Source organism: Eublepharis macularius, chromosome 8, assembly GCF_028583425.1.
Source record: "Eublepharis macularius isolate TG4126 chromosome 8, MPM_Emac_v1.0, whole genome shotgun sequence".
In the NCBI taxonomy this organism is placed as follows: Eukaryota; Metazoa; Chordata; class Lepidosauria; order Squamata; family Eublepharidae; genus Eublepharis; species Eublepharis macularius.
In genome coordinates, this window is record NC_072797.1 from 11,883,761 (window position 1) to 11,908,250 (window position 24,490).

Sequence of the window (24,490 nt, forward strand, 5' to 3'; positions counted from 1 at the left end):
TGGGGAGGGGAGGGGCCTCAATGGGGTATAATGCCATACAGTCCACACTCCAAAGCAGCCATTTTCTCCAGGGGAACTGATCTCTGTGGCCTGGAGATCAGTTGTAATTCCAGGAGATCTCCAGCCACCATCTGGAGGCTGGCAATCCTATCTCCACCGCACCTCTGCCGTTTCCTGGGCACCACTCCCTCATACCTGGACCAAGAACCCTTTCCACAAACTCCCCTTAAAAAGAATATTATAGTTGATATTCGTAGAGATTTTGATTGCCACAATATCATTCTGGTCTGAAAATCTGGGTAAAAAAATACTAGAAAAGAGTAATAAACAATGGAAGGGCATCTTTTCTCGTCTGCTCTGAATTTTTACAGCAGGTTTTCACTTTGTTCTTTTTTAAATGCTAATTTACACTCTTCTGATTTATGGTATTCTGTGATTTTTAAAATATATATATATATATGAAAGCCACCTCAAACAAGTTATTGGAAAGAGAGAGATATAACTGAGGCTGATTCCGCACATGTTGGATAATGCACTTTCAATGCACTTGATGAATCGTCTGAAGTGGGTTTTTTGTTCCGCACACAAAAAAATCCATTCCAAATGATCTATAAAGAGGATTGGAAGTGCATTCTCCAACGTGTGCGGAATCATCTTGAATGACCTTCCACCATTCCTCCATGCTGTTCTTCAGCTTAAGTGAGCAGCAAACACACAGATTATCTTTGGGGCTTCAGTGGCGTTCGGGACCAACCAGCTACGGGGCTCAGTTTGGAAACATCTGCTCCCAGGTATTCTCTTTTTCCTCATGCTCGCTCACATCAGTGACAATCTCCACCGCTGAGCGGCTGTCGGAAGGTATCATGCTGCATGGAGCAGACTTTTTATTTGCTCTGCCAGCATGAAACTCTTGCATCCTGCCAAGATCAGAAGATGCATAGAAATCAAGGACAGGCAAGAGAGAAGAAGCGAGCATCTCCCCTGTAAAGCGGAAGGTGTTGTTTTTTTTCCTTCTTTTTGGAAAATAGCTGGATTTAGAAAACGAGAAAGATCAAGGGATGCAAAGATGAAAGGGAATCAGAGAGCATAAAAGAAGATTAGGGAGAGCACAGCGAGCATGAATTGGAAAACACATGGAAGCTTTGAGTGCCTAAAACATCAGGGGAGCCAATTTGGTGAAGTGGTTAAGAGCGGCAGGACTCTAATCTGGAGAGCCAGGTTTGATTCCCCACTCCTCCATTTGAAGCCAGCTGGGGGACCTTGGGTCAGTCACAGCTCTCTCAGAGCTCTCTCAGCCCCACCCACCTCACAGGGTGTTTGTTGTAGGGATAATAATAATAATTACATACTTTGTAAACCACTCTGAGTGGGCATTAAGTTGTCCTGAAGGGCGGTATATAAATCGAATGTTGTTGTTGTGGGGATAATCATTACATACTTTGTAAACCACTCTGAGTGGGCATTAAGTTGTCCTGAAGGGCGGTATATAAATTGAATGTTGTCGTTGTTGTTATAGCTCAAGCACTGACCACTGGCAGAGACCACGTGTCAGAAGAACTCAAGCCCACCATGCAACCTGAAATACAAACCACAAAGTTGTTAGGAGGGGATCAGTGTGCTCCATTCACGGTGCAATGGCTCCAGTGCTGGAGTAGAATTGGGGAGACTCAGATTCAACTCACGCAAATGCGACAAAGATGACACTATAGGCCTACCTTCTAGGGCTGTTAGATCAAGATGGGTAGCCACACTGGTTTGTCTGTAGCAGTAGAAAAGAGCAAGAGACCAATAGCAGCTATAAGACTAAAAAAATTTGTGGTAGAGTAGGAACTTTCGTGAGTCACAGCTCACTTCTTCAGCTCATACCCTATCATAAATTTTGTTAGTCTTATAGGTGCTACTGAACATATATTTCAATATGAGCTTTTGTGGGTTACAGCTACTTCTTCAGATACAGCTAAATGTGAGTCCACCTGAAAATGGAGTGAAATCACTCCACTTTCCATCTTGGCAATAGCAGGTAAATGACAATAGTTGGGGAATGACAATAGCATATAAGGATAAATGGACTCACATTCTAGCTATATCTGAAGAAGTGAGCTGTGACTCACAAAAGTTCATCCCCTACCACAAATTTTGTTAGCCTTATGGGTGCTACTGGACTCTTGCTCTTTTCTACTTATAGGGCTGTGGTTAGGACTGGTAGACATGTACATGAAGTGTTTTAAATTATTTGAAGCAGGCTGAAAAAATATTTATTCCTTTAAAACACTTTTATGCGGGCTTTCCACCCAAACAGGGTCTCCAAAGCAGCAAACGTCTGAACATTAAAATGACATTTTAAATAATGCATAAAATAATTCAGTAAAAACATATAAGCACATAAACACACAACACTAGAACTATGAAGGAGGGCCAATAACTATTAATTATTTTGGTTGTAACAGATAGCTGGCCTTGATGCAGAATTTTGATTTAAGTACACATCGTAACAAGTTAATGGACCTAAATTGTGTTACAAGATTTTTGTTGGTTTGGAGTCAAACCGTAGTGTTCCAGAGTCCGCAGTGACATGGCAGAGGTGCTTGTATTGTACGGTCCCCTTCCTCTGGCTCCAACTACTCTCTCTGCCAAAAGTGATTTACACAAGGTATTTTTTGTTTGAAACCCTAATAAAGCCAGAGGACAGGGAAGGCATGAAGCCAAACACACCAAACACAAGTCGGTTATTGATTCACTGGTAGAAAAAGCCCATATCTGATGCCTAGACTAGATAAGCAGTGGCGGGGAAATTTTTTAAAAGACAGTGACACCACTGACGTCACTACAACACTTCCAAGTAAAACTCAAAAGTGACAACAGGTAGTTCTAGACCTTGCCAGTTTTACCATAGAGTTTTGGGCAATTCCTAGAGCTACCCTTTGTCACCAACATCGCACCCACTCACCCCATGCCCCCAACCCTCCCACCAGTTGCCAGGCTCAGCCCGGCAACCCTACTGATCACACCAAGAGAGACGTCTTTGAGCTGCCAAACCTCGATTCGAAAAACCTCTAGCACTAGCCACAAAGTCACTAACTGGTCTTAGGCAGCCTCACACACACAAACACTGCATTTGTTTACAAGGGTTAATACTGGCCTGCTCTAAAGGATGGTTGTTAAATATTCAGACAACAGATCAGATCCCACCTAACATTTCTACTGATGGAAGGGGGCACTTTCACCAACTCCCCCCCCCACCTCACTGCAGACCTCCAATTCCCCCCGTCATGATTTCCCTGGAGTGGACGGGGGGGGGGGTCCCTGTCCCCCAAGAGCAGAATTCCAGGGGGCATTTTGGACTACAGAGAGAGGAAGGCAAGAATGTTGCACTCCGCTTACAGAAACCCTTCCACCCACAGTAACTTTTGGCAGAATCCAAGCCAATTGTACACAAGATGTGTTTCATTATCAAAGAGCTGCCCGGGGAGGTCTCAGATAGCAATCTTAAATAGGTCTACTCAGAGCCTTACTCAGGTCTGTCCAGTGAGGTTTACCCCTAGAAAAGAGTGCTTAGGATTGCATAGCTTTTCCAGGTGCAAGACTTTAAGCACTGCCTGGCTGGAATGGTCCCTTTTACGTCCCATTAATTTCAACAGAGAGCTAACTGCGGGGTATAACTCTCTCCTTTGTCAAAAAATTAAATAAGTATTTGATACAATAAACAGATACGCCTAATAAAAAGACTCTCTGTAATAGGTACAAGGCCAACATGTCTGCCCAAACCATAAACATCCTGGGAAATTAAGAACTCTTTCTAATATTTTGCAGTATGTTCCATTCTCTGTACAACTGGCCCTTCCCAGCACAGCTTTTAACTAGACAAAGCCCTAAACTTATGAAGTTCCCTGTCAGCTCTAGGGACGGCAGTCCATGGCAGATAGACCCCCCCCACAAACCCCTCACAGCAAGCACTACAGTGCATTGGTTAAAAGGTTTTTACTTAGAGATCCATTAAGTTCATGGGTACATCCATAGATGGGAAAGTTGGCAGGAATGAGTATACGAGCAAAGGCACTATTGATATAGGGTGTATTATTCCCCCCTCCCTGGGAGCAGTTTGCATTTAGGCGCGAAAACCAAAGAAGTTGCATGAGAACACAATAGCTTAGTCTGGATAGAAACGGCAGAAGATTACAAAGCAATCAAAGTCTTTTATCTCTCCCCTGAGAAACATTAATTTAATTTAATTTAATTTCTTACATTTATATTCCACCCTCCCCGCTTTCACAGGCTCAGGGCGGACAGAGCAGGGGTCATTTCGTAGAAAAAGAGCTGCAGGAACTCATTAGCATAACTCATTGGCATAAGTCACACCCCTTGACATTGCAGGAAATGTGTCATTAGCATAGCTGATTTGCATATGCCACGCCCCCTGACATCACCTATCCTGGCTGCTTTGGACCCAATCCTGGCCATTCAGGGCCAAAATTGGGCCCAAAATGGCAAAAAGGGGCTGAAAATGGCCAAAAAGGGGCTCCAAATGGTCAGGATCGGGCCGCTGCTGAACAGGAGAGTGATCCACCACCTGTCAGAGGCCCGATCCGGGCCGTTTCGGCCCCAATCCAGGCCAAAATGGGCCCAAAATGGCCGAGAGTCAGGTGGGCGGGGCCACCTGACGTGACCTCTTTGGGGAACTGCCGGAACTGCGTTCCTGCGCATTCCCCCTCGAAATGAGCCCTGGGACAGAGAGAGATCAACTCAGTTCTGCAGTGAATATATCAATGGCATGGGTGTGTGCACACATGACATTTCGGTATACTGAATCAGTGTCCTCTGGGGTCTTACGCTGAGCTCTTTCATACCACTTAGAACCTGATCCTTATTGGAGTTGCTGGGGATTAAACCCGGAACCTTTTATATGCCAATTAGACGTTCTACCACTGAGCCACGGTCCCACCCCTGCTCTGCCACAGAGCCGAGGCCCCCTTCCCTGATTGCACCCGGCCAATTCTCCTGGCGATCACGGCCCCCCCTCTGCCATCAGTCCCTGGTCTTGGTACCTGGTGCCTGGGTCAGCGCCGCTCCGCAGAGCTCCGCCATCCGTGAAATTGAGGCTGCCGGTCCAGTTGGCCATTTCCTCTCCACTCTGCCAGCTAAACTGCAGCCCACTAGCAAGAAAACGAGGCAATTGGTATTTTCACATCACATTCTGTAACTGTCACACGACGGAAAGAATACATTTCCCCAAAAAGCCGCAGGAATGAAAATCTCAAGGTATGTTTATCTTTGCCTTACTGCTAACGGTCAAGGTGACGGTGTTTTATCAATAGCAATAAGCTAAATTTGCAAAATCTAGTTTGGGTTTTTTTTCTCCCTCGCTCTTTATTTTTAGTGCACCTAGAAGGGCTTGGTTTGCTTATGTATGCATTTTAAAAAAACAGTGACATATGGTGCTAACCAACAGCACAAAAACTGCGGTGGGAGACAAACAGATTAGTATTTTCAGAGGGGCTTCACTTCTCCTGGTATACACACTATTTCTTTTGTCCTGCTGTTGCTTCCAGTCGTGAAAACTAACGAAGACTCAATAAATATGTACAGGGTTTTTTTTCAGCGGGAACACAGCGGAACAGAGTTCCAGCACCTTTTAAAAATGGTCACATGGCCGGTGGCCCCGCCCCCTGATCTCCAGACAGAGAGGAGTTTAGATTGCCCTCTGCACCGCCAAGTGGCGTGGAGGGCAATCTAAACTCCCCTCGGTCTGGAGATCAGGGGGTGGGGCCACCAGTCATGTGACCATTCTCACCAAGGGCAATTTAAACTTTAAAAAACTCCTCCCTTGTTCCAGCGGACCCAAAGTGCGGTCCTGAGTTCCACCATCACTTTTCCCAGAAAAAAAGCACTGAATATGTATATAAACAGTAATTAATTTGTGTTGTTTTCAATTCTATTTTAACAAGGTGCAATTCTGCCTAATTCAGGGGTAGGCAGAACTGTACCAGAGATTTCGAACTACTACCCTTCTATCTGCAAAGCAGCGTGATACGGGAAGTAAACAAGGCCACAAAAAGTCAAAAGCAAACACTTTACAGGCATAAATCCACTAAAGAAAATGATGCAGGGGCATTTGCAGTGGCAGTGAATCATCCACACAGTCAGTTGTGCAGTGAATTCCTGCAGCTTCTCCTCCCCATTCCTTTCCAAGCATTCTGGACAAATGCTGCCTGCACCTTTCCTCTTATACCTCTGCAATGAAACAGACTAGAGCCTAAGTCTCAAGGCTTTACCTAAAGAATTCTAGGAACTATAGTCTAGCAAGGGTGCTGAAAATTATTTCAGTTGTCTCTACCTACTGCTCTCCTTGCCAAATTATAGTTCCCAGCTTTCCCCATGGAGAAGAAATAAGCATTATGCCACTTTAGGACTACAACCTGGACAGCAAGCTCGAGACAGTGGTTGGACTTGGGCCAGGCAGTCCCGAGTCCAGACCCCCAAGAAGCCCACTGGGTCTCTTTGGCCAGTCACCTTCTCTCAGCCTAACCTACCTCACAGGATTGTCATGAGAATAAAAGGAGAAGATATCCAGCTCTGACCTTCGTCAAGGAAGGAGAGGATAAAAATCCAATAGATATGCCTTCTGTGGCAAGATAATAGCAACCAGATTAAGAGTCCTACATGAGTTGCCATCTCCTACTCTGATGAATCAGGGACTGTCCTCAAGGAGAAACAATCATTTAGAAACAAAACCATATTTTTAAAAGAAACCAGTGCCGCACTGAAATGTCAGATGTGTTTCAACTGTGCCCTTAGCCAGCAGCCAATTCAAATTCCAAAAATATGTCCAAACGACAGTCAATTACTGTTCTCCACCGGAATGGAGGGACAGAGTGACAAAAGAGTTGCTGAGAACATTCCCGAGACAACACCACAGGCTCCCTTCAAATAGCTGGTCCAGCTTTTAGACAACGTGACTTTCTCCACGGCCACTTAAGGAGCTTCTTGAACGAGGCGTCTTCCAGACGGGGATGAGCTTGTGTGACTTCTCTGTTGCCTCTGCAGCTGTTGATACAATGTAGAAGCAATGGGGCTTCCACATGGCACTTCCTCCCATATTTTCCCTGCCCTAGCCCCCCCGCAGTGGTCTACCCTCCCATAGAACCATAGAGTTGGAAGGGTCATACAGAGACCATCTAGTCCAACCCCCTGCCCAGTGCAGGATCAGCCTAAAGCATCATCCAGCCTCTTCTTGAAAACTGCCAGTGAGGGGGAGCTCACCACCTCCCTAGGCAGCTGATTCCACTTTTGCACTACTCTGACCGTGAAAAAATTCTTCCTAATATCCAGCCGGTACCTTGGTGCGTGTAATTTAAGCCCATTGCTTCGGGTCCTACCCTCTGCTGCCAACTGGAACAGCTCCCTGCCCTCCTCCAAATGACAGCCTTTCAAATATTTAAAGAGAGCAATCATGTCCCCCCTCAACCTCCTCTTCTCCAAACTAAACATTCCCAAGGCCCTCAGCCTTTCCTCGTAGGGCTCAGTCTCCAGATCCCTGATCATCCTCGTCGCTCTCCTCCCAGCCACGGATGGGTTTTTATTTTAACAACCAGCAACTGACATATTGTTTTAACATAATAATCTGTCTGTTAGGTCCTCTGAATTACCAGGTTTCATTTAAAAGAAAAGATTAAGTATAGCACCATTTTTGTTGCAGAGCTATAAAGGGAAAGGTCTATCTCTGCAATGAAAAGGACCAGGGAACTTTTTTTAATGAATCCTGAGAATGTAGATAATCAAACAGAAAACTTATTCTACTGTTATAATGTTATCATATGTTAACTGCTGATTTTTTAAAAAAAATCTCTTGGGCAGCGGCAGCCGGCGAGGATAGAGGTGGGGGTGAGCCAGCCTCAGCTTAAGAAGGAAAGAGATACTTTTTCAGACAGGGAAAATGCAGCCCTGGATAAGAGCATCAGCTTAGTCAGGCTTTTTACTTTGGTTTTTATTTTGGATTTGGGATCAGGTTAGAGGAGGACGTAAGGAAGTAAACAAGCACCCTGTGAACGGCCCGTCCAATATAACTTTCTGTGGCCAGGTTCTGTGGCCAGGATATCTGTGAGATAAAAAGCAGCCAGGAACCCGGGTGTATAGCTGTAAGCTGTGGTTAAAAGGTTAGAGTTGGATCGTGAGCCCTGAGGAACCCGGTCTGGAGAAAAAGGAAACAAATCTGTCCTCAGCGTTTGTGTTGGGTTAACAAAGGCTCAGTTCAACCTGCTAACTCACAGTGGGGAAAACTAGTTAGATAATGCCACATAGTCCACCCTCCAAAGCGACCACTTTCTCAAGAGTTACATGTACACGAGCCCTAATTGAGGTCAGACCTGCACGCAAGCGACCTTAGCAGAGATTTGGATGCAGGCTTTCCAGCCAAACATAAATTCTGGAACACCATTTTATCCAGAGGAACAACTCTTAAGTGTTGTCTTTACTGGGGAGGGCTGTGGCTCAGCAGTGTGCAATTGAGCAGTGACTCAAAATAAGACCATTTCGTACTCTTATTATATAATAAGCCATTAGGTTCCTTCGCATATCCTTATTTGAACTCCCTTAGAAATCTGCAAAACTTAATTGAATCCTCTCGCTCTCTCTCGTCTCAAAGGCAAGTATGTTAAGTCTTTCCTCCTCTCTGTTCACACACACACACACCCGCATGCTTTCCCAAATTAGCCTGGCTGATCTTCCCCTGGAGCTCATCCCCAAAAAAAGGTGGGGAACAGGGGGGTTCTTGACGTCTGTTGTCTTTACTTTCATTTATTTATTACTTTTGACTTTTATTCCGTCCTCCCCGCACAAGCAGGCCCAGGGTGGAATACATCTGGTAAAAACATTTATAATAAAACTTACATCTTAAAACAGTTTAAAATCAACGCACAGCGCAGCAGTACAATATAAAGTTAAAATATACAAGGTAATAACCACCAGCTAATCGGAGCTTGGTTTCCTGACTATAGCCAAGAGGACAACCAAGGAAGATCCAGGTCAAGAGCAACTGCAGAACCGAATTATGCTTCCGCCTATAGTTCTCCTCTTTCAAGATTGCTTTCATCCACTACCAAACCACCCCCAGGTCAAGATATACCTGCATTTGATCACCAGATAACTGAACTGGGTCAGGGCCATGGTTAGGAGGTTTCACCCAAGGGGGATGCTGGGACTAGGGTTGCCAGTCCCCTTCTAGGGGCAGGGCATCCCCCGCAATCACCTTCCACCCCCTACCCCTGCTTACCTGGCCAGCAGGGGAGGCACGGGCCTCCCAGGTGCGCTTCCGGGTGGCCTTGAGACTCCCGCGGTCCTAAACACACCCAAAACAGCCAGGATCAGGCCGCTGCCGTGCAGGGGAGTGCTTCCCCAAGTGGCAGCGACCTGTTCCAGGCTGTTTTGGACCCGATCCTAGCCTTGGGGCCCGTTTTGGCCATTTTGGGCCCAGATCAGGCCCGAAACGGCCAGGATCGAACCACTGCCAGCCAGAGGAGTGCTTCCCAACCTGGAAGCGGCCCGATTCTGGCCATTTCGGGCCCAATCCAGGCCCGCTCCTGGCCGCTTGGAGCCTGTTTGGGCCCAATTCGGGCTTGAAATGGCCAGGATCAGGCCACTGCTGGGCAGGGGAGCATTCCTGCACCTGGCAGTGGCCTGATCCTGACTATTTCAGGCCTGATCCAGGCCGTTTGGGCCCCCTTTTTACCATTTGGGGCCTGTTTCAGGCTGAATCGGGCCAGAAATGGCCAGGAACGGACTGCTGCCGGGTGGGCGAGTGCTCCCTCGTCTCCAGGCCATTTCAGGCCCGATTTGGCCCAGATCGGGCCCCCTGCAGAGCACAAGAGCGCTCCATGGGCGGCCACGGCCTACACGATGACATCATTTCCCAGAAGTGACGTCATCGCAGAGGCCCTGATGCAGGCAATTTAGGTGCCAGGCCTTCAATTTCCCCCTGGGGAGGTCGGGAGACCCGGGAACCCTAGCTGGGACATCTCAAAACTGAGATCCTTTTTATTACTATAGGCATGAATAGAGTGTGGGTTGGTGTCCAATGGCGACTGGTAATTTTTTTCGCCACTGGCAATTTTCAGCGCTGGTGGAAAGCCCCAAGGGGACTGTGCAAAGGGGAAACACAAGCCAGAATGACTGCCTCTTGTACTAGCGCAGACACTTGGGGAAAATCAGGTTGCACAAACCTCTCAGGGGGAAATGGATAGCAGCTGTCAGCAAAGGATTCTGTACAGGAATCTGGGAAGCAGCTGATGGAACTGAGCGGATGGAAGCAGGAGAGCTCAAGGTAATCAGAGAACTGTGTCCTCATGTGCCTCAGGGATGACTACGGAGAGAGAAGCGCGCTTGAAACGGAACCATCGAAAAGGAAACAAGGGCATCAGTCATGGGAAAGCGCAGCAAAAAAAAGTCCCAATGATATAAAATCACTTCCTCTGCTCTTAATAACAACATTTGATTCATATACCGTACTTCAGGACAACTTAATGCCACACTCACAGCAGTTTACAATTATCCTCATGACAATCACCCTGTGAGGTGGGTCGGGCTGAGAGAGCTCTGAAAGAGCTGTGACTGACTCAAGGACGCCCAGCTGGCTTCAAGCGGACAAGTGGGGAAGCAATCCCGGTTCTCCAGATTAGAGTCCTGCCGCTCTTAACCACTACACCAAACAATCACGATCTAGTGAAATCGTTCTTCTCCCCTCTCCAAAAAATACCACTCAAAATTTCATTTCAGTTATAGATCAAACTGTATTTTTTTTAATACATTCCAAGGCCACATGTCAAAATAGCGGTGGTAGGGTGTATCTAGAACACCTCCTAGTTCACCTGAGTTGTTTTCCTGCTACAACCTTTGCCAGATAAGGGTGCCCCCTAAGGCTCCAATGCACGCCCTATTCCCCCGACTCAGCCCTCAGTCACCTGACTTCAGTAGACCAATCCCACTCCACTAGATTCTATAAAGCCACGCTCGAGAGGCAGGCTCTTTCGTTTGAGCAACTTGCCTCGCTGTGTGAGCTTCCTAGTAGAAGGAGCAGCTACCCCCTTCTTGCTGCCTTTGGAATTTGGTCCCTAGCTTGCCTTGGATTATTCGGTCAGCCTCTGGCTTTTCCAGCCTTTGACTGCTGCTTATGGACTTGACTTCCCTGGGCTGTATCAGTCTATGGAGAACAGGATACATTGGAGCTGACTCCCACCCCTTGCAGCAAGAAATCCAAGCTCTCTTGAGTCAAGGTTTTTTAATGAGAAATCATGGCTACAGCATATATATTTCCATAGGTTACACAGAGGCAGTTAAAAGCGTCTGGCTGTACACAGGGCTCTTGTTGAGAATGACGTATGGAATGCTTGCTACAAAGTTTCAGTTCCTCTCTGTAAGCCCCCCACCCTCGGTGCCCAATCAGCTGGGCATAGCCAGTGGAAGAGTAGGAAGGAACTGTCCCAAGGCCGCTGTGTTGAGCCATCTCAGATAAGAGCGCAGTCCTCCCAGGAGCTGGACAGCTTATGTGAAAAACTAGACACACACACAGAAGATGGTTGCAAAGTTCACAAAGATGGACCTGACAGGCTGTGTTCCTTGCTTCAGGCCCTGTTGGAGTAAAAGACCGCACCTGCTCTCAACAGAAACCAGACCCATGATAGATTCTGACAATGTGGAGCAGCAGTTGTGGTGTCTATTATGTGACTGCGCCTTTCCTGCCACATGTATGTTCTGTGTGAAAGCATGGTGCTTACATAGGGTTGCCAGCCCCCAGGTGGTGACTGGAGATCTCCTGGAATTACAACAGATCTCCAGGTGATGGAAATCAGTTCACCTGGAGAAAATGGCTGCTTTGGAGGGTGGACTCTATGGCATTATACCTTGCTGAGCTCCCTCCCCTCCCCAAACCCCACCTTCTCCAGACTCCACCCCCAAAATCTCCAGGAATTTCCCAGGCTGGACCTGGCAACACTATGCTTACTGCCAGTCCAGCACATGTGTGGGTGAAACTCTGGATGGCATTACTGAAACCTGCACAGCCTGGGATTCAATCTCAAACTGATTTTGTACCTTTAAAAGTCTCTGTGTAGCTAGTAGGAACAAACACTTACTTCCGAGTCAGGAAGCCTAGCATTAAAACTGCATAACTACTGCAGTGACAGAACATATAATGAAGAGATATTCCCTTATGTTTAACTGTGCTAGGGAACTGGTAAAGTCTACAGTCCAAACCTATCCAGTTATACTTTTCTAAGTCCATTGAAATCACTGTTAAAGACCGCTGTACACGATCTTTTAGTTGCTCTTCCTATTAAAGTTGTTTTAAGCCATTCCTCATTTTGGTAGAAATATTACAATTCCGATTCAGGCGGCAACTTTAAGCGTGGCAATGGTATGCCAAGTGGAATGCCTCGATTCTCTGTTTGCTTTAAATAGTAAATTCCCCATTTCCGAAAGTCTCTTCCTTAGGCCTCTACAGCAGGAGTCCCCAACGTGGTGCCCAAGGGCGCCACCAACACCTTTCCTGTCACCCATGAAGTGTTCTTACAAAGTGAGTGGGGGCAAGTGGGGCTCCTGACCAGTACGGGTTTTTATTGGCTATTGGAGATCTGATTGGCTACACAGATTAAAATAATGCTGTTTTGGTGATTGCTGCCACTACAGTGTTGATTTTACTTTGTCTCTCTATCATCTTTCTTGTTGTATTTTTAAAAATTACCACTCTTGTCCACTGCACTTGGGCTTCTTCTGCATGTGTGTGGCTCTGCCTGCCACGGTGACCCTTTTGTGACTGTGCCAACTTCCACGTGGCGAATTACAATTGATCTCTAGGCCACAAAGATCAGTTCCCCCAGAAAAAATGGCTGTTTTGGAAGGTAGACAATGGCATTTACCCTGCTGAGGTCCCTCCCCTCCCCAGACTCCGCCCCCCCCCCAATCTCCAGGAATTTCCCAACCCAGAGCTGGCAACCTATGTATCCACCGCCCTGTGTCAGAATTCCAAAGGTGCCTACAGGTTTAAAAACATTGGGGGTCCCTGCTCTAAAGGATCAGGGGATGTTCTCTGCACTGGTTTAAATTGTTCCTTACAAATCGGACTCAAAGGGCAGAAACCAACAATTGGCACAAGTGTGGGTTTGTCCTAGGGGTTCCGCAGTCCTCTCCACTATGCTATTCAATTTCTATGAAAAGCCCGTAGGATGTCATACATCTATACTTGGAGAGAGAGATGTTGTGACTTATGGAATTTCTCAGCACTGTACTCAGTGGCACCTTCGCACTAGTTTTGCGACACTGCGGTTCAGCGAGAGAGGCGTTAATTTCCAATCAGTTGCTGGTATGATCTAAAGGTCACAAAAAGGGTTGAGACATATTAGAGAGACGGGCATTTAGCAAGTCACATGCAAAGACAACTGAGCGTGTGCTTCCGTTGGGCACGCTCGGCATCCTGGGCACCCATGACTGAACTGGTTATTAGTTTTCACCTCCTTTGTGGGGTTGCAATGGGAATGACTCAAATCTCGGGAAGAAGGGCCAAATCTGCTTGGCTTTAGTCCTTAGGACACTGACTCTGACCCTCCCGCTTTAAACATGGGGCTGCACCCCGCGGCGACCGGTCACTAACCTCTGACCGGCCAGGCGCCATGCTCAGCCCCAACCCGGCACCGTTAGGCTCCACCCCACCCCACAACACTGCACCCTTGCCCAGTAAGGAAGTGCTCCTTAGTTGTGAGGTCCCACCCCCTGCATCTCACATCCTCGTCGATAGGGTTGCCAGCCTCCAGGCGGTGGCTGGAGATCTCTTGGAATTACAACTGATCTCCTGCCCCATAGAGATGAGTTCCCACGGAGAAAATGGCTGCTTTGGAGGGTGGACTCTATGGCATTATACCCCACTGAGGTCCCTCCCCTCCTCAAATCCTGCCCTCTCCAGGCTCCACCCCTCCCTCAAATCTCCAGGAATTTCCCAATCTGGAGCTGGCAACCCTTCAGGGCATGTGGGCCCCCATATCAGCCAGGCCCACGGGTTTTGCAGTGAAGCTTCGTCTACATTTTTCTCATTGTACGGTACTTTTTAAGCTAGGTTTACATGTGGTTTTATGTTATTTTATGAAATGCTTTAAAATGGCCTGTGCTTCTCGAACACGGAAAAGGCAAGTCAAGTCTAGAGATATTGAACTGAAACAACTGAATGCAACGGGGGGCGGGGGGAGATTGTGCTAAGGCAGAAACACCTTTGAAAGCATTATTGATTTATTTTTGTTCCCACTCCCCCCCCAAAAAAAACCCCTCCCCAAAGCAAATCAAACCCTGATGAGTCAGAAGAAAACCATCTGGCTGTTAACAAGGCCCGTGTTTAGCTGAGGCGCTGATGTATGAAGTGGGATTTCTGGCATTGGGATATTTTCACAGTCAAATACTAGCTTGTAGGGAGAGATCAAACTGTGAGCGCTTGCAAATTTCAGCAGTTTTAAATCACAGTTCAAGAGCTTGCAATCTCTGCTCTCCCCCTCCTGCCCCAATCACCATCTTTTTTTTTAAAAAAAAAAAGAGCCTTATGTAATACAGCTAGCAGCAAAAATGAATGAACACACTGCAAAAAGCTATACGTAAGTTTGGAGTCTATTCTGGGAACCAATTCAGATCTTAATTTCTAGGCTAAAAAAAATTGTTTCCCCGGCACAAAAGACATCTGCAGTATAGATTTTATCTTTTTGCCCATGAAGTAAAAATACAAGTGATGGCATTTAATTTCTTTTGAATAGGACACGCCGTCCCTCTCCCTGCCTTTCTGACACCCTCTTCTCCCTGCATACAAATTTGCTGGTTAAGAACATAAGAACATAAGCAAAGCCATGTTGGATCAGGCCAGTGGCCCATCCAGTCCAACATTCTGTCACACACAGTGGCTAGAAATCCAGTGCCATCTAAAGGACTGTCAGTGAGGCCAGGACACCAGAAGCCCTCCCACTGCCTTCCTTCCAGCACCAAGACAACAGAGCACCACCTCCCCACAAAGAGAATACCATCTATCTCCTGTGGCTAATAGCCACTGATGGACCTCTGCTCCATATATTTGTCCAGTCCCCTCTTGAAGCTGGCAATGCTTGTAGCTGCCACCACCTCCTGTGGCAACGAATTCCATGTGTTTATCACCCTTTGTGTAAAGTAGTATTTTCTTCTATCTGTTCTAACCCGACTGCTCAATAATTTCATAGAGTGCCCACGAGTTCTTGTATTGTGAGAAAGGGAGAAAAACACATCTTTCTCGACCTTCTCTAACCCGTGCATTATCTTGTAAACCTCTATCATGTCTCCCCTCAGTCGTCTTTTCTCCAGGCTAAAGAGCCCCAAGCGCCTCAATCTTTCCTCATAGGGAAAGTGTTCCAACCCTTTAATCATTTTAGTTGCCCTTCTCTGTACTTTTTCCAGTGCTATGATATCTTTTTTAAGGTGTGGCGACCAGAACTGTACACAGTACTCCAAATGAGGCCTCACCATCGATTTATACAGAGGCATTATGATACCGGCTGATTTGTTGGTTTACTGCTCCCTTCTTACCACTACAAAGGTCTTCCTGCCTCCATATTCTGTGGGAGGTTTTTCCTCAGCAGAACAGACCTCCCCTCACAGAAGCGACCCTGTTTGTCAGTATCGTGTTTGTTGCCTATACGTTTTATCTTCAGCCGTTAGAATGCTGTTGATCATTCCATGACATCACAGCCATTCAGCCAATTGCTATGGGGAATTTAGAATTCTGGATTTTTAGCCCTTAAAAACACATACACAGAATGATGGACACCTTTTTTAAAAATTCTGGAGTGATGCTTTACATCTGTCATTGCGTTGCTATTACTGCAGTTTTTTGTGATCTTACTGGCTCGGGAAGCCATGAAAAATTACAATTATTGCTATTTCTTTGCTTGTGTGTATAATAATAACAACAACTTTCAGTTTATATACCACTCTTCAGGACAACTTGACACCCACTCAGAGCAGTTTACGAAGTGTGTTATTATTATCACCCTGTGAGGTGGGTGGGGCTGAGAGAGCTCTGAAAGAGCTGTGACTGACCCAAGGTCACCCAGCTGGCTTCAAGCGGAGGTGTGGGGAATCAAACCTGGTTCTCCAGATTAGAGGCCTGCCACTCTTAAACACTACTACACAACTGACTCATGGCTGCTCTCTGTAAAGACTCCGGCAAGGGGGTTTTCGAGGCAAATGAGAAGCAGTAGCAGTTTGTCATTGCCTTCCTCTGCAGATGCTTCCTTGGGGGGGTCTCCCATCCATGTACTGACCCTGCTTAGCTTCCCAGAGATCTGACAAGATCGGGCTATCCCATGCTGCCTTCCCTCACTTTTTTTGCTTAGATGTGTATAAATATAAGAGCCTGTAAAGCAAATGATAGTGAGTTGTGACATATTTTCTTTCTAATTGGATGTTGTTTGTATATTTTTTAAAAATGAATAAATACACACAAGTGGGGAATGTAAGGAGAAGAGAAATCCCTGAGAGTCAGTTTGGAGCAGCAGTTAAGAGCACCGGACTCTAATCTGGAGAAGCGAGTTCGATTCCCCACTCCTCCACTTGAAGCAGGAGTGGGTCAGTCATAGCTCTCTCAGAGCTCTCTCAGCCCCACCCACCTCACAGAGAGATAGTTGTGGGGATAATAATGACATACTTTGTAAACCGCTCTGAGTGGGCATTAAGTTGTCCTGAAGGGAGGTATATAAATAGAATGTTGTTGTTGTTGTTGTTGTTGTTTTCTCTCTGCGCTCACCGCTGCTCCCCCACCTATTTTTCTTTGCCTCCACCTCTTGCCCACAGCCTATGAGATTCCACTCTGCAGCAACTCAAAATGGCACCCAGACTCCAAGTGGTTTGCTTTTTTCGACATCTGCACATCTGCAAACATTATGTTTACTAAGATGGATTTTTCTGCAAACCCAACAGTTCTCCCAGGTGTGCAGAAACTCCAGCAGCAGCCATGGCCGGCTCCATTCTGCAGATTTTGCTATCCATACTGTGGCCAGGGCTTTGCAATGTGAAACAGTGTACAATACGTTGCCAAGGATTTGGTTCTTTCTAAATGTTAATACTGAACTACCTGAATATTAAAAGTGATCTTTTCCAGCCTTCACCTTTTCAAACTTTACCTCTGGCTCAAAATGCCTGACTTCAAAATATATTAAATCTTTTGCTCACAGCTGCTTGCGGAATCTCACTTGGTCTAGGGAGGCCTGGATTGTGTGTTTATTATTATTACAGTTCAAAAAAACCAGCACATATCGATCAAGCAAATTATACGGAAGAAAAACAATAATAAAATTTACAGACATGAGTCTAAAACAGCATAGGTTAAAAACAAGACTCAGGAATAGAAAATAAAACATGGGCATACTCAACTCCTATTTCATATATCTGATAGCTACTGTAGGTGTTCCTTGCAAAATCTATAAGCTACAGCCAAAAAACCTGGTGCAAGCCAATGTAAGTTGAAGAACTGCGCCAGATAAAAATTTCTTAATGATATCCAAAGGAGGGTTTTTCAAAAATCTCCTAAGCAAGGGTTGTAGGATTTTCACACGAGCATCCTGATAAAAACTCCAACATGCTCGATTGTCTCGACCTTGCCTACTCCGCAAGGGCAGATCGGCCTGGATTTAAATCCCTGCCCAGCTAGGAAGTTCCCTAGACAGTGCTGGGCCTACCTCGCTTGAGTGCTGTATACCATGTATACCCTTCTGAACTCCTTGAAAAAAGGGGTCCCACATGAAGGAGAAAAAAAGCCGCCAGTCCAACCAATCCCCCAGGAGTTCGAAGACTGAGGCTAAAGTCCATTTATAGCATACCATTTTTTCTTTTAAAACCTCTGTCTGTTTTATGCTGAGTTCCAATTAGCTGGCTCGGGAGACATTTGCTTTTATAATAGCCTAAATTACAGCTATTTAAAGAGAAGCAATTAAGCCATCGTGCGTGACCGTCCCCTTGAACTGGATCTGTCAGCTGCTGTCGATGGCTGCTGTCGTCCTGGACACCAGACACAGCTTCCTTTCGGCATCCCTTCCGTGTCACTGCGGAAACCAGCGCCGCTTTAACACTGTTCGATAGTAGGGATATAAGGACTCGAAGCGTTCCCTTTTTCATGCTTCATGTTTCAGTGACGATCGTTTTAGGAACGGCTGCGATCACAGGTCGGAGCAGGTGCCTCTATCAGCTTCCCGTCCATCCTGGCTTTAATTTTTAAAAAAAACAATAACCCCATTCTAGCCTTCCTGGTGGCAAAGACAAGCTACGAAGGCTTGAAAAGGCTCGGAGGGATGCACAGGGGATGGCTTCCAATGAGAGAGAGAGATCATATGCTGCCGCAGGAGGAACATGTCCACGCAACAAACGATATGCAACACGATGTGCGTTTTTGGCACACGCTGGATGCGTGTGCAGCAAACGAAACACTCCCTCCACGCTGACGCCAAGCCAGAATAAGGTTATCATCGTCTGCTCTGACCAGCAGCTGCTCTCTGTAAAGATTTTTAATCATCTTTTTCTTATAAAGGTTTCGTAGAATGTCATGCTTTTATACACATATATTCTTAGAATGAATTAAAGTGCCTTTTTGCAACCCCCCCTTCTCTCTTTCATTGTTCCATCTTTGCTGAAAGTTGCTTCAGAGCAGCATAACTGGCTGAAAATGTTTCTCTTTTCTCAGTTGCTTAGGAAACTTAAGATAAAGCTACATTCTTTAGGCTATTGTCTCACGAGAAGGAAGAAAAAGATACAACAAGAAGAGCCCATTCACTGTATCCATAACTTTTGATTCTAAGGTTTGGAAGTCAGCAAAAGTGAGAAATTCAAGTCAGCACTAGGGAGTGACCAAATAAAGGGAATGAAAAGCAGGGCTTTTTTTCAGGGGGAACGCGGGGGAACGGAGTTCCGGAATGTCGTGAAAATGGTCACATGGCTGGTGGCCCCGCCCCCTGATCTCCAGACAGAGGGGAGTTTAGATTGCCCTCTGCGCTGCTTGGCGGTGCGGAGGGCAATCTAAACTCCCCTCTGTCTAGAGATCAGGGGGCGGGGCCACCAGCCATGTGACCATTTTCTCTGAGGGCAACCCACTGAGTTCCACCACCTCTTTTCCCAGAAAAAAAGCCCTGGTGAAAAGGTTACATTGATCCCGAGACTAGTTAGAGAACTGAGAAGTAGCCAATTGAAAGAACTGTAGAGATCAGATGTATGTAAAGGACCAATTGCAAACTGTTCAGCAGGTAGTTCCTTTTGTACTGAAAAAACATGTCTTTAAAACTACTTATGTTCTTTGGTACTCAGGCTCCTTTGAAAGCTGGGTACCCATATTGCAATATTCAATATAATCATTGAAAAGAAGCACTTGTCTGTCTCCTCCTTTTGCTCTGAAGAATCTGGGTAAGGGCAGAAGGGCATTTTTGTGTAACATCTCTAGGGGGCTTTCAACAGGGAGACGCAAGTACCAACATCTACTACTGAAGATTTGGAGATGCCATCAAAGAAACTGGGAGCTTCCGGATGCAAATAAAGTCCTCCACCAACAAACCCCTCGCTCCTTAAAGCCTACATCATATTTCCTGCATGGAACGCTCCTGGCTTTCCACAAACAATGCAAAACCGAATTATTCAAAAAGGCTTTTTACTCAGAGCCAAGCTACAAGTGACGCTTGACACAGGTTGGACACTTGTCAGCTTCCCTCAAGTTTTGATGGGAAATGTAGGCGTCCTGGTTTTACAGCTTGGCTCTCCATTACAGCTGCAAGACCAGGATGCCTACATTTCCCATCAAAACTTGAGGGATGCTGACAAGTGTCCAACCTGTGTCAGGCGTCACTTGTAGCTTGGCTCTCAGATAGGAGGACAATATGGTAGGGAGGCGGTCTCAGATGCTTCGCTAATGAATTAGGGACCACAGACTTCGCCGTTATGTTGCCTTACATATTATCTGTTGCTTTAAATATGTATTCCTATGTACTACTTGTGCTTCATGTGGTCTAATGTCAGTCCTAGAATTGATTATGTTCTGTTTCAGCAATTCTTCAACCCCATATTGGATCCTTGCTAATGCTATGTCTTTGTAAACTTGTATTCATTTACCCTATGACATTGTTTATGGAAATGTTCTTGACACTGTATGGAAATGCCTGCCCTTGTCCTTGCCACTGATTGTACTAATCTCACACTATGTAATCTGCCTTGAGTCTCAGTGAGAAAGGCGGACTATAAATGACATAAATACATACATACATACATACATACATACATACATACATACATACATACATAACAAACATGATGCTCCCTGGAACCCAGTCAGGCTGCTATGGGTCCATATGCCCTTGTATTTATTTATTTAAATGATTTTATTTCAAATTTTTTCCACATTAAGGACTCAAAGCTGGGTTCTAAATCAAAATGCACTCAAATAAAGCACATAGATAACAAAATAAAACTAAATGACACAAATTGAAAATAAAAATATACAACCCAGCATTTCCCCCAAGTACAAATTTAACATAGGTGAAGAGCCACAAGGATATTCCCGGCTGGGCTGGTTCCAGGAGGACAGCTCACATAAGACTAAGGTGGCCAGTCACAGGCTAAGAGCCAAGGGCCATGTGCTCTTGAGCTCTTGCCCTTCAACCCGTGCCTCTGGCCAAACATGAGTTTTAAATTACCTGCAAAAGGAGTCCGTCTGCTCTGACCGGTAGTGACTCTCTAGATTCTCAGGGAGAGCTCTATTGCAGCCCAGCAGCTTGAGATCTTTTCGCTAGGAGATTCGTGCCCAACAAATGTGTTCTGCTACTGAGCTATAGCCCACTAAGAACATTTCGGTATTAAGTAAAATCTCATGTATGAACAGAAATTGCAGGGTCGGGAAGATAACTACATTAGGACCCAACAAAAATTTTATGAATGTGTAAGTTTTTCACTTCAACAGAATTCTTCCTCTGATTGGATTTTTTTCAAAGTTAAAAAAGGACTCTGTCCCTGTGAAAATGGACCAGTGGCATGGAACTAAACAGCACGCAGATTTGGGCCCATGTGGATATGAGACAGCAGGGCTGGAAAAGGCTTCTCCTCGCTCATCACAGTAGATAATCCTAAATTCAATGAGCCACGCGTCTAATTCAGGAAGGTTACACATCCATCACTGAGGGTGGAAATACTCGTTACTAAGTACCTAGGGACGCTCAAGTGGACCTCATTTCACATGTCCCCCTCCAACTTTCCATGCACTCACTCACACAGTTACACTTCCATTTGCTCCAAGTGAGTACATTCACGCATTTGAAATCAGTTCCTCCTCGACTACTAAAAGTATCCCATTTCCCCCCACCTCCCACCTCCATTCATTGAAATGCAGATCTTGACACTTTCTCACACCTTCAAGAAATGCAAATTGGCAAGTCAGAGGAGCCTACAGTACTTGATCTCCCAGCGAAAAAAGAACTGAATTGGTGTTCTGCCTTATGGACTCACTTGCAGATGCAATCACACAAAGGGAGCTCCCATGAAAGTGGCATGCACGTGCTCCGAGCAAAAACAGCCTGCATGTGAATTGAGGACCGCACATAAAATCCCGCACTCAAGGGTCCCTAGGTAATTCGCAAAGTGTATTTCCACTCATGATTGCCATTATTTCTTCATTCAGTTGCAACAGACAATCCAGGTGACATCATTGCCAACGCGTTACATTCCACCATTCTCTGGGATATTTTTGCGCCTCTTTATCCTGACCTGATTGCTGGTGATTTTGCTTTTCAAACTTAACATACAAGAACAGCACAAAGCTGTCCTCTGAGGTCAAAGTATTATTGAGGGCTACTGCCTCTTTAAATTTGGCTCCCTCATCCTTCCAGCTTGGGCAGTTACTTCCTGTTTCTCTCCAGCAGTTCTCTTTTTGCCATGAATCAATTATAATTTATCAACTCTTGGTTGAGGCAGGGCGCAGTTGTTTTTCATTGGGCAGCACACCAACATCAGAGCACTGCTGTAGCACAGTGGTTAAGTGGTTCAGCTGCGAATCAGCACTCTACTGGTTCAAATCCCACTACTGCCACGAGCTCAGTAGGTGGCCTTGGGTAAGCCACTCCTCTCAGCCCCAGCTCCCCAGCTGCATTGTGGGGATGATAATAATAACACTAACTTGTTCACCACTCTGAGTGAGGCACTAATCTGCCTAGAAGAGTGGTGTATAAGCACAATTATTATTACTATGATGGTGATGATGATGATGATGATGATGATGATGGTTACAGTGTTGGGGACTCAGGTTAAAATCCCCACTCTGTCTGCTGTGAAATTCATTTAGTGACCTTGGAGACTAGCAATGGAGTTCTAAGTAGAGAGGCACCCTTCTATGTCCATTGAAATCAACAGGATTGGAACAGGGCAATTCTGTTTAGGATTTCCACTGGTCATGTGCCGGGAAAATGTTGTTATTTACAGGCAGGGAGAAACCAGGCACATTTTATAAAGAAAGCCCAGCGCAGAAGCCCCGTGATCCAAATATCTATAGCCCTCGCAAATCACCACTGCTATCCCATCAAAGCTCTGCATTAGAACAAGCAAAGCAACGCTCGAAGCCAGGAGCCAGCAACTTTTTCTAATTAAAGAGCCAAACAATAGCTAAATTCAGAGCAAGAGATCAACAACGAGCCAGCGTAAGAGTTCATTTGAGCACCTGAAAATACACAGCTTAACATTCCTGCTAACCAACGTGCTGATTAATAATCCATAAAGTTTCCACACCCCAAACACTGCTTGTTGCGAGTCCTTTCATCAGAATGTGGTACACGCGAGATCTCACAGTAAGTAATAAATATACAAGAAGAGCGCCCTGCATGATTGTTTTAATGCAACTGCTCATCTCTACTGTAAGGCATCTCTCAGAAGCCCTTTAGTCCCATCAAAACTTTTCCTGCTATTTCTTTCGCATCTTTCGGCATCCCACCTACCCCTCCAATATACACTAACGTAACAATTTCAGTTTCTTTTTAAAAAAGGGATATTTCGTTCGGTACTGAATCTCATTGGCTCAAGAGCCACAGGTTGCATACACACACGTCTGACACCCTCCGTCCACCCTCCACTCCAAACCAGGTGTGCAAAAGTAAGGTACCTGGTCATTTCAGGGCACCTTGGAAAAGAGTCAACGGGTGGAGAGGAACAGGTGAGAATTGCAAATATTCATTTTTGATGCAGTGTTCTGATCCTATCTAAAGGTCTGTAGGGTAGTTATTCATTTCCAGATTATGGTGTGGCACAAACATTACTTTGCAACGCTTACATCAGCCATCCTCCAGATAACCTTGGGAGGCACATTAACCTTGAAGGTAGGTGACACCTTTGCATATCTATTTCTGTCTGCGGAGGGTAATATTGCATATATCTGATGAAGTGGGATCTGGAGCGTGAAAACATGCAACACAGTAAAAGTGTTAGTCTTTAGCATGCCACAAGACTGTATGCAGTTACTGTAATTGAATATCTCAGTTTTTAATGCAAAATTAGTCCTTAATAACGTATTATCTCCGTTTGTTGCTGTTATTTATTATTATTGCTCCACATTTTGTACTGGGATTCAAGGAGGATTACAAGTATGATTTAAAAAAAACCCTTTTCAATCAATAAATGGATTATAAAACATGAAAATGTCAATCAATTAGTAAACAGATTACAAGGTGTGATAACAATACTGGAATCTAATAGCAAAGATTCCCAGTAAAATAAAATACATACTCGGTAGCAGCAATGAAGGCATTAACGCAATTGTTAGCTTATTGAGCTAATGCCTTTATTGCCCCAACCTAGTATGTATTTTATTTTACTGGGAATCTTTGCTGTTAGATTCCAGTATTGTTATCACACCTTGTAATCTGTTTACTGACTGATCTGTTCAGCCTGGACAAAAAGGGTATGAATAGTCATATAATACAGTGACTGTTTTTCCACTAATGTTAAAACTATGACATTTCTTTTCAATATGTAATATCTGTTCTGTACTGTTCTGTTCTGCCTGGCCTGCTGCTCCTACTAAGCCTCCAAGCAAGCAGCTTGCTTTTTGGCTTTTCATCAGTCATCTTGAGACTGCTCAGATATTACATGATTGGCCCAAGGTCACCCAGTGAGCTGCCATGGCAGTGGGGAGTTGAACCTGCATATCTCAGATCCTAGTCCGGCACTCTAACCACTACACAATGCTGCGTCTCAATACCAAGACTCCTCTAACTTAGCTTTTCGTTTCCAAAAACAACCATCCAGGTGTCACAAGCATCTCTCCAGTTGTTTACTCCCGGCAGTTGGGCACTCAGGCGTTTACTGCCTCCGGACACGCAGGTTCTAGTTAGCTTTCATGACCAGGATAGATGCATCTGCCAAAGGCTTGACTAATCTTTTTAAAAAAATACATAAAGGCCATTTTTGAAAAGCTCACAGGACACAAAATAGTAAA

General features: G+C 45.4%; 1 protein-coding gene across 2 annotated transcripts in view; it reads right to left on the reverse strand.

Annotated features, from left to right (window-relative positions):
• The window catches only part of ST8SIA5 (ST8 alpha-N-acetyl-neuraminide alpha-2,8-sialyltransferase 5), a 68,915-nt gene that overhangs the window by 39,468 nt on the left and 4,957 nt on the right, over nt 1-24,490 (reverse strand). Inside the window, exon 2 of one of the 2 annotated variants that reach the window (XM_054986738.1) lies at nt 5,043-5,150. The exons of the other annotated variant lie outside the window; for it this stretch is intronic. Within the exon in view, the coding sequence (XP_054842713.1) occupies nt 5,043-5,150 (108 nt within the window). The remainder of the gene's footprint in view (nt 1-5,042; nt 5,151-24,490) is intronic. 2 annotated transcript variants of the gene reach the window in all.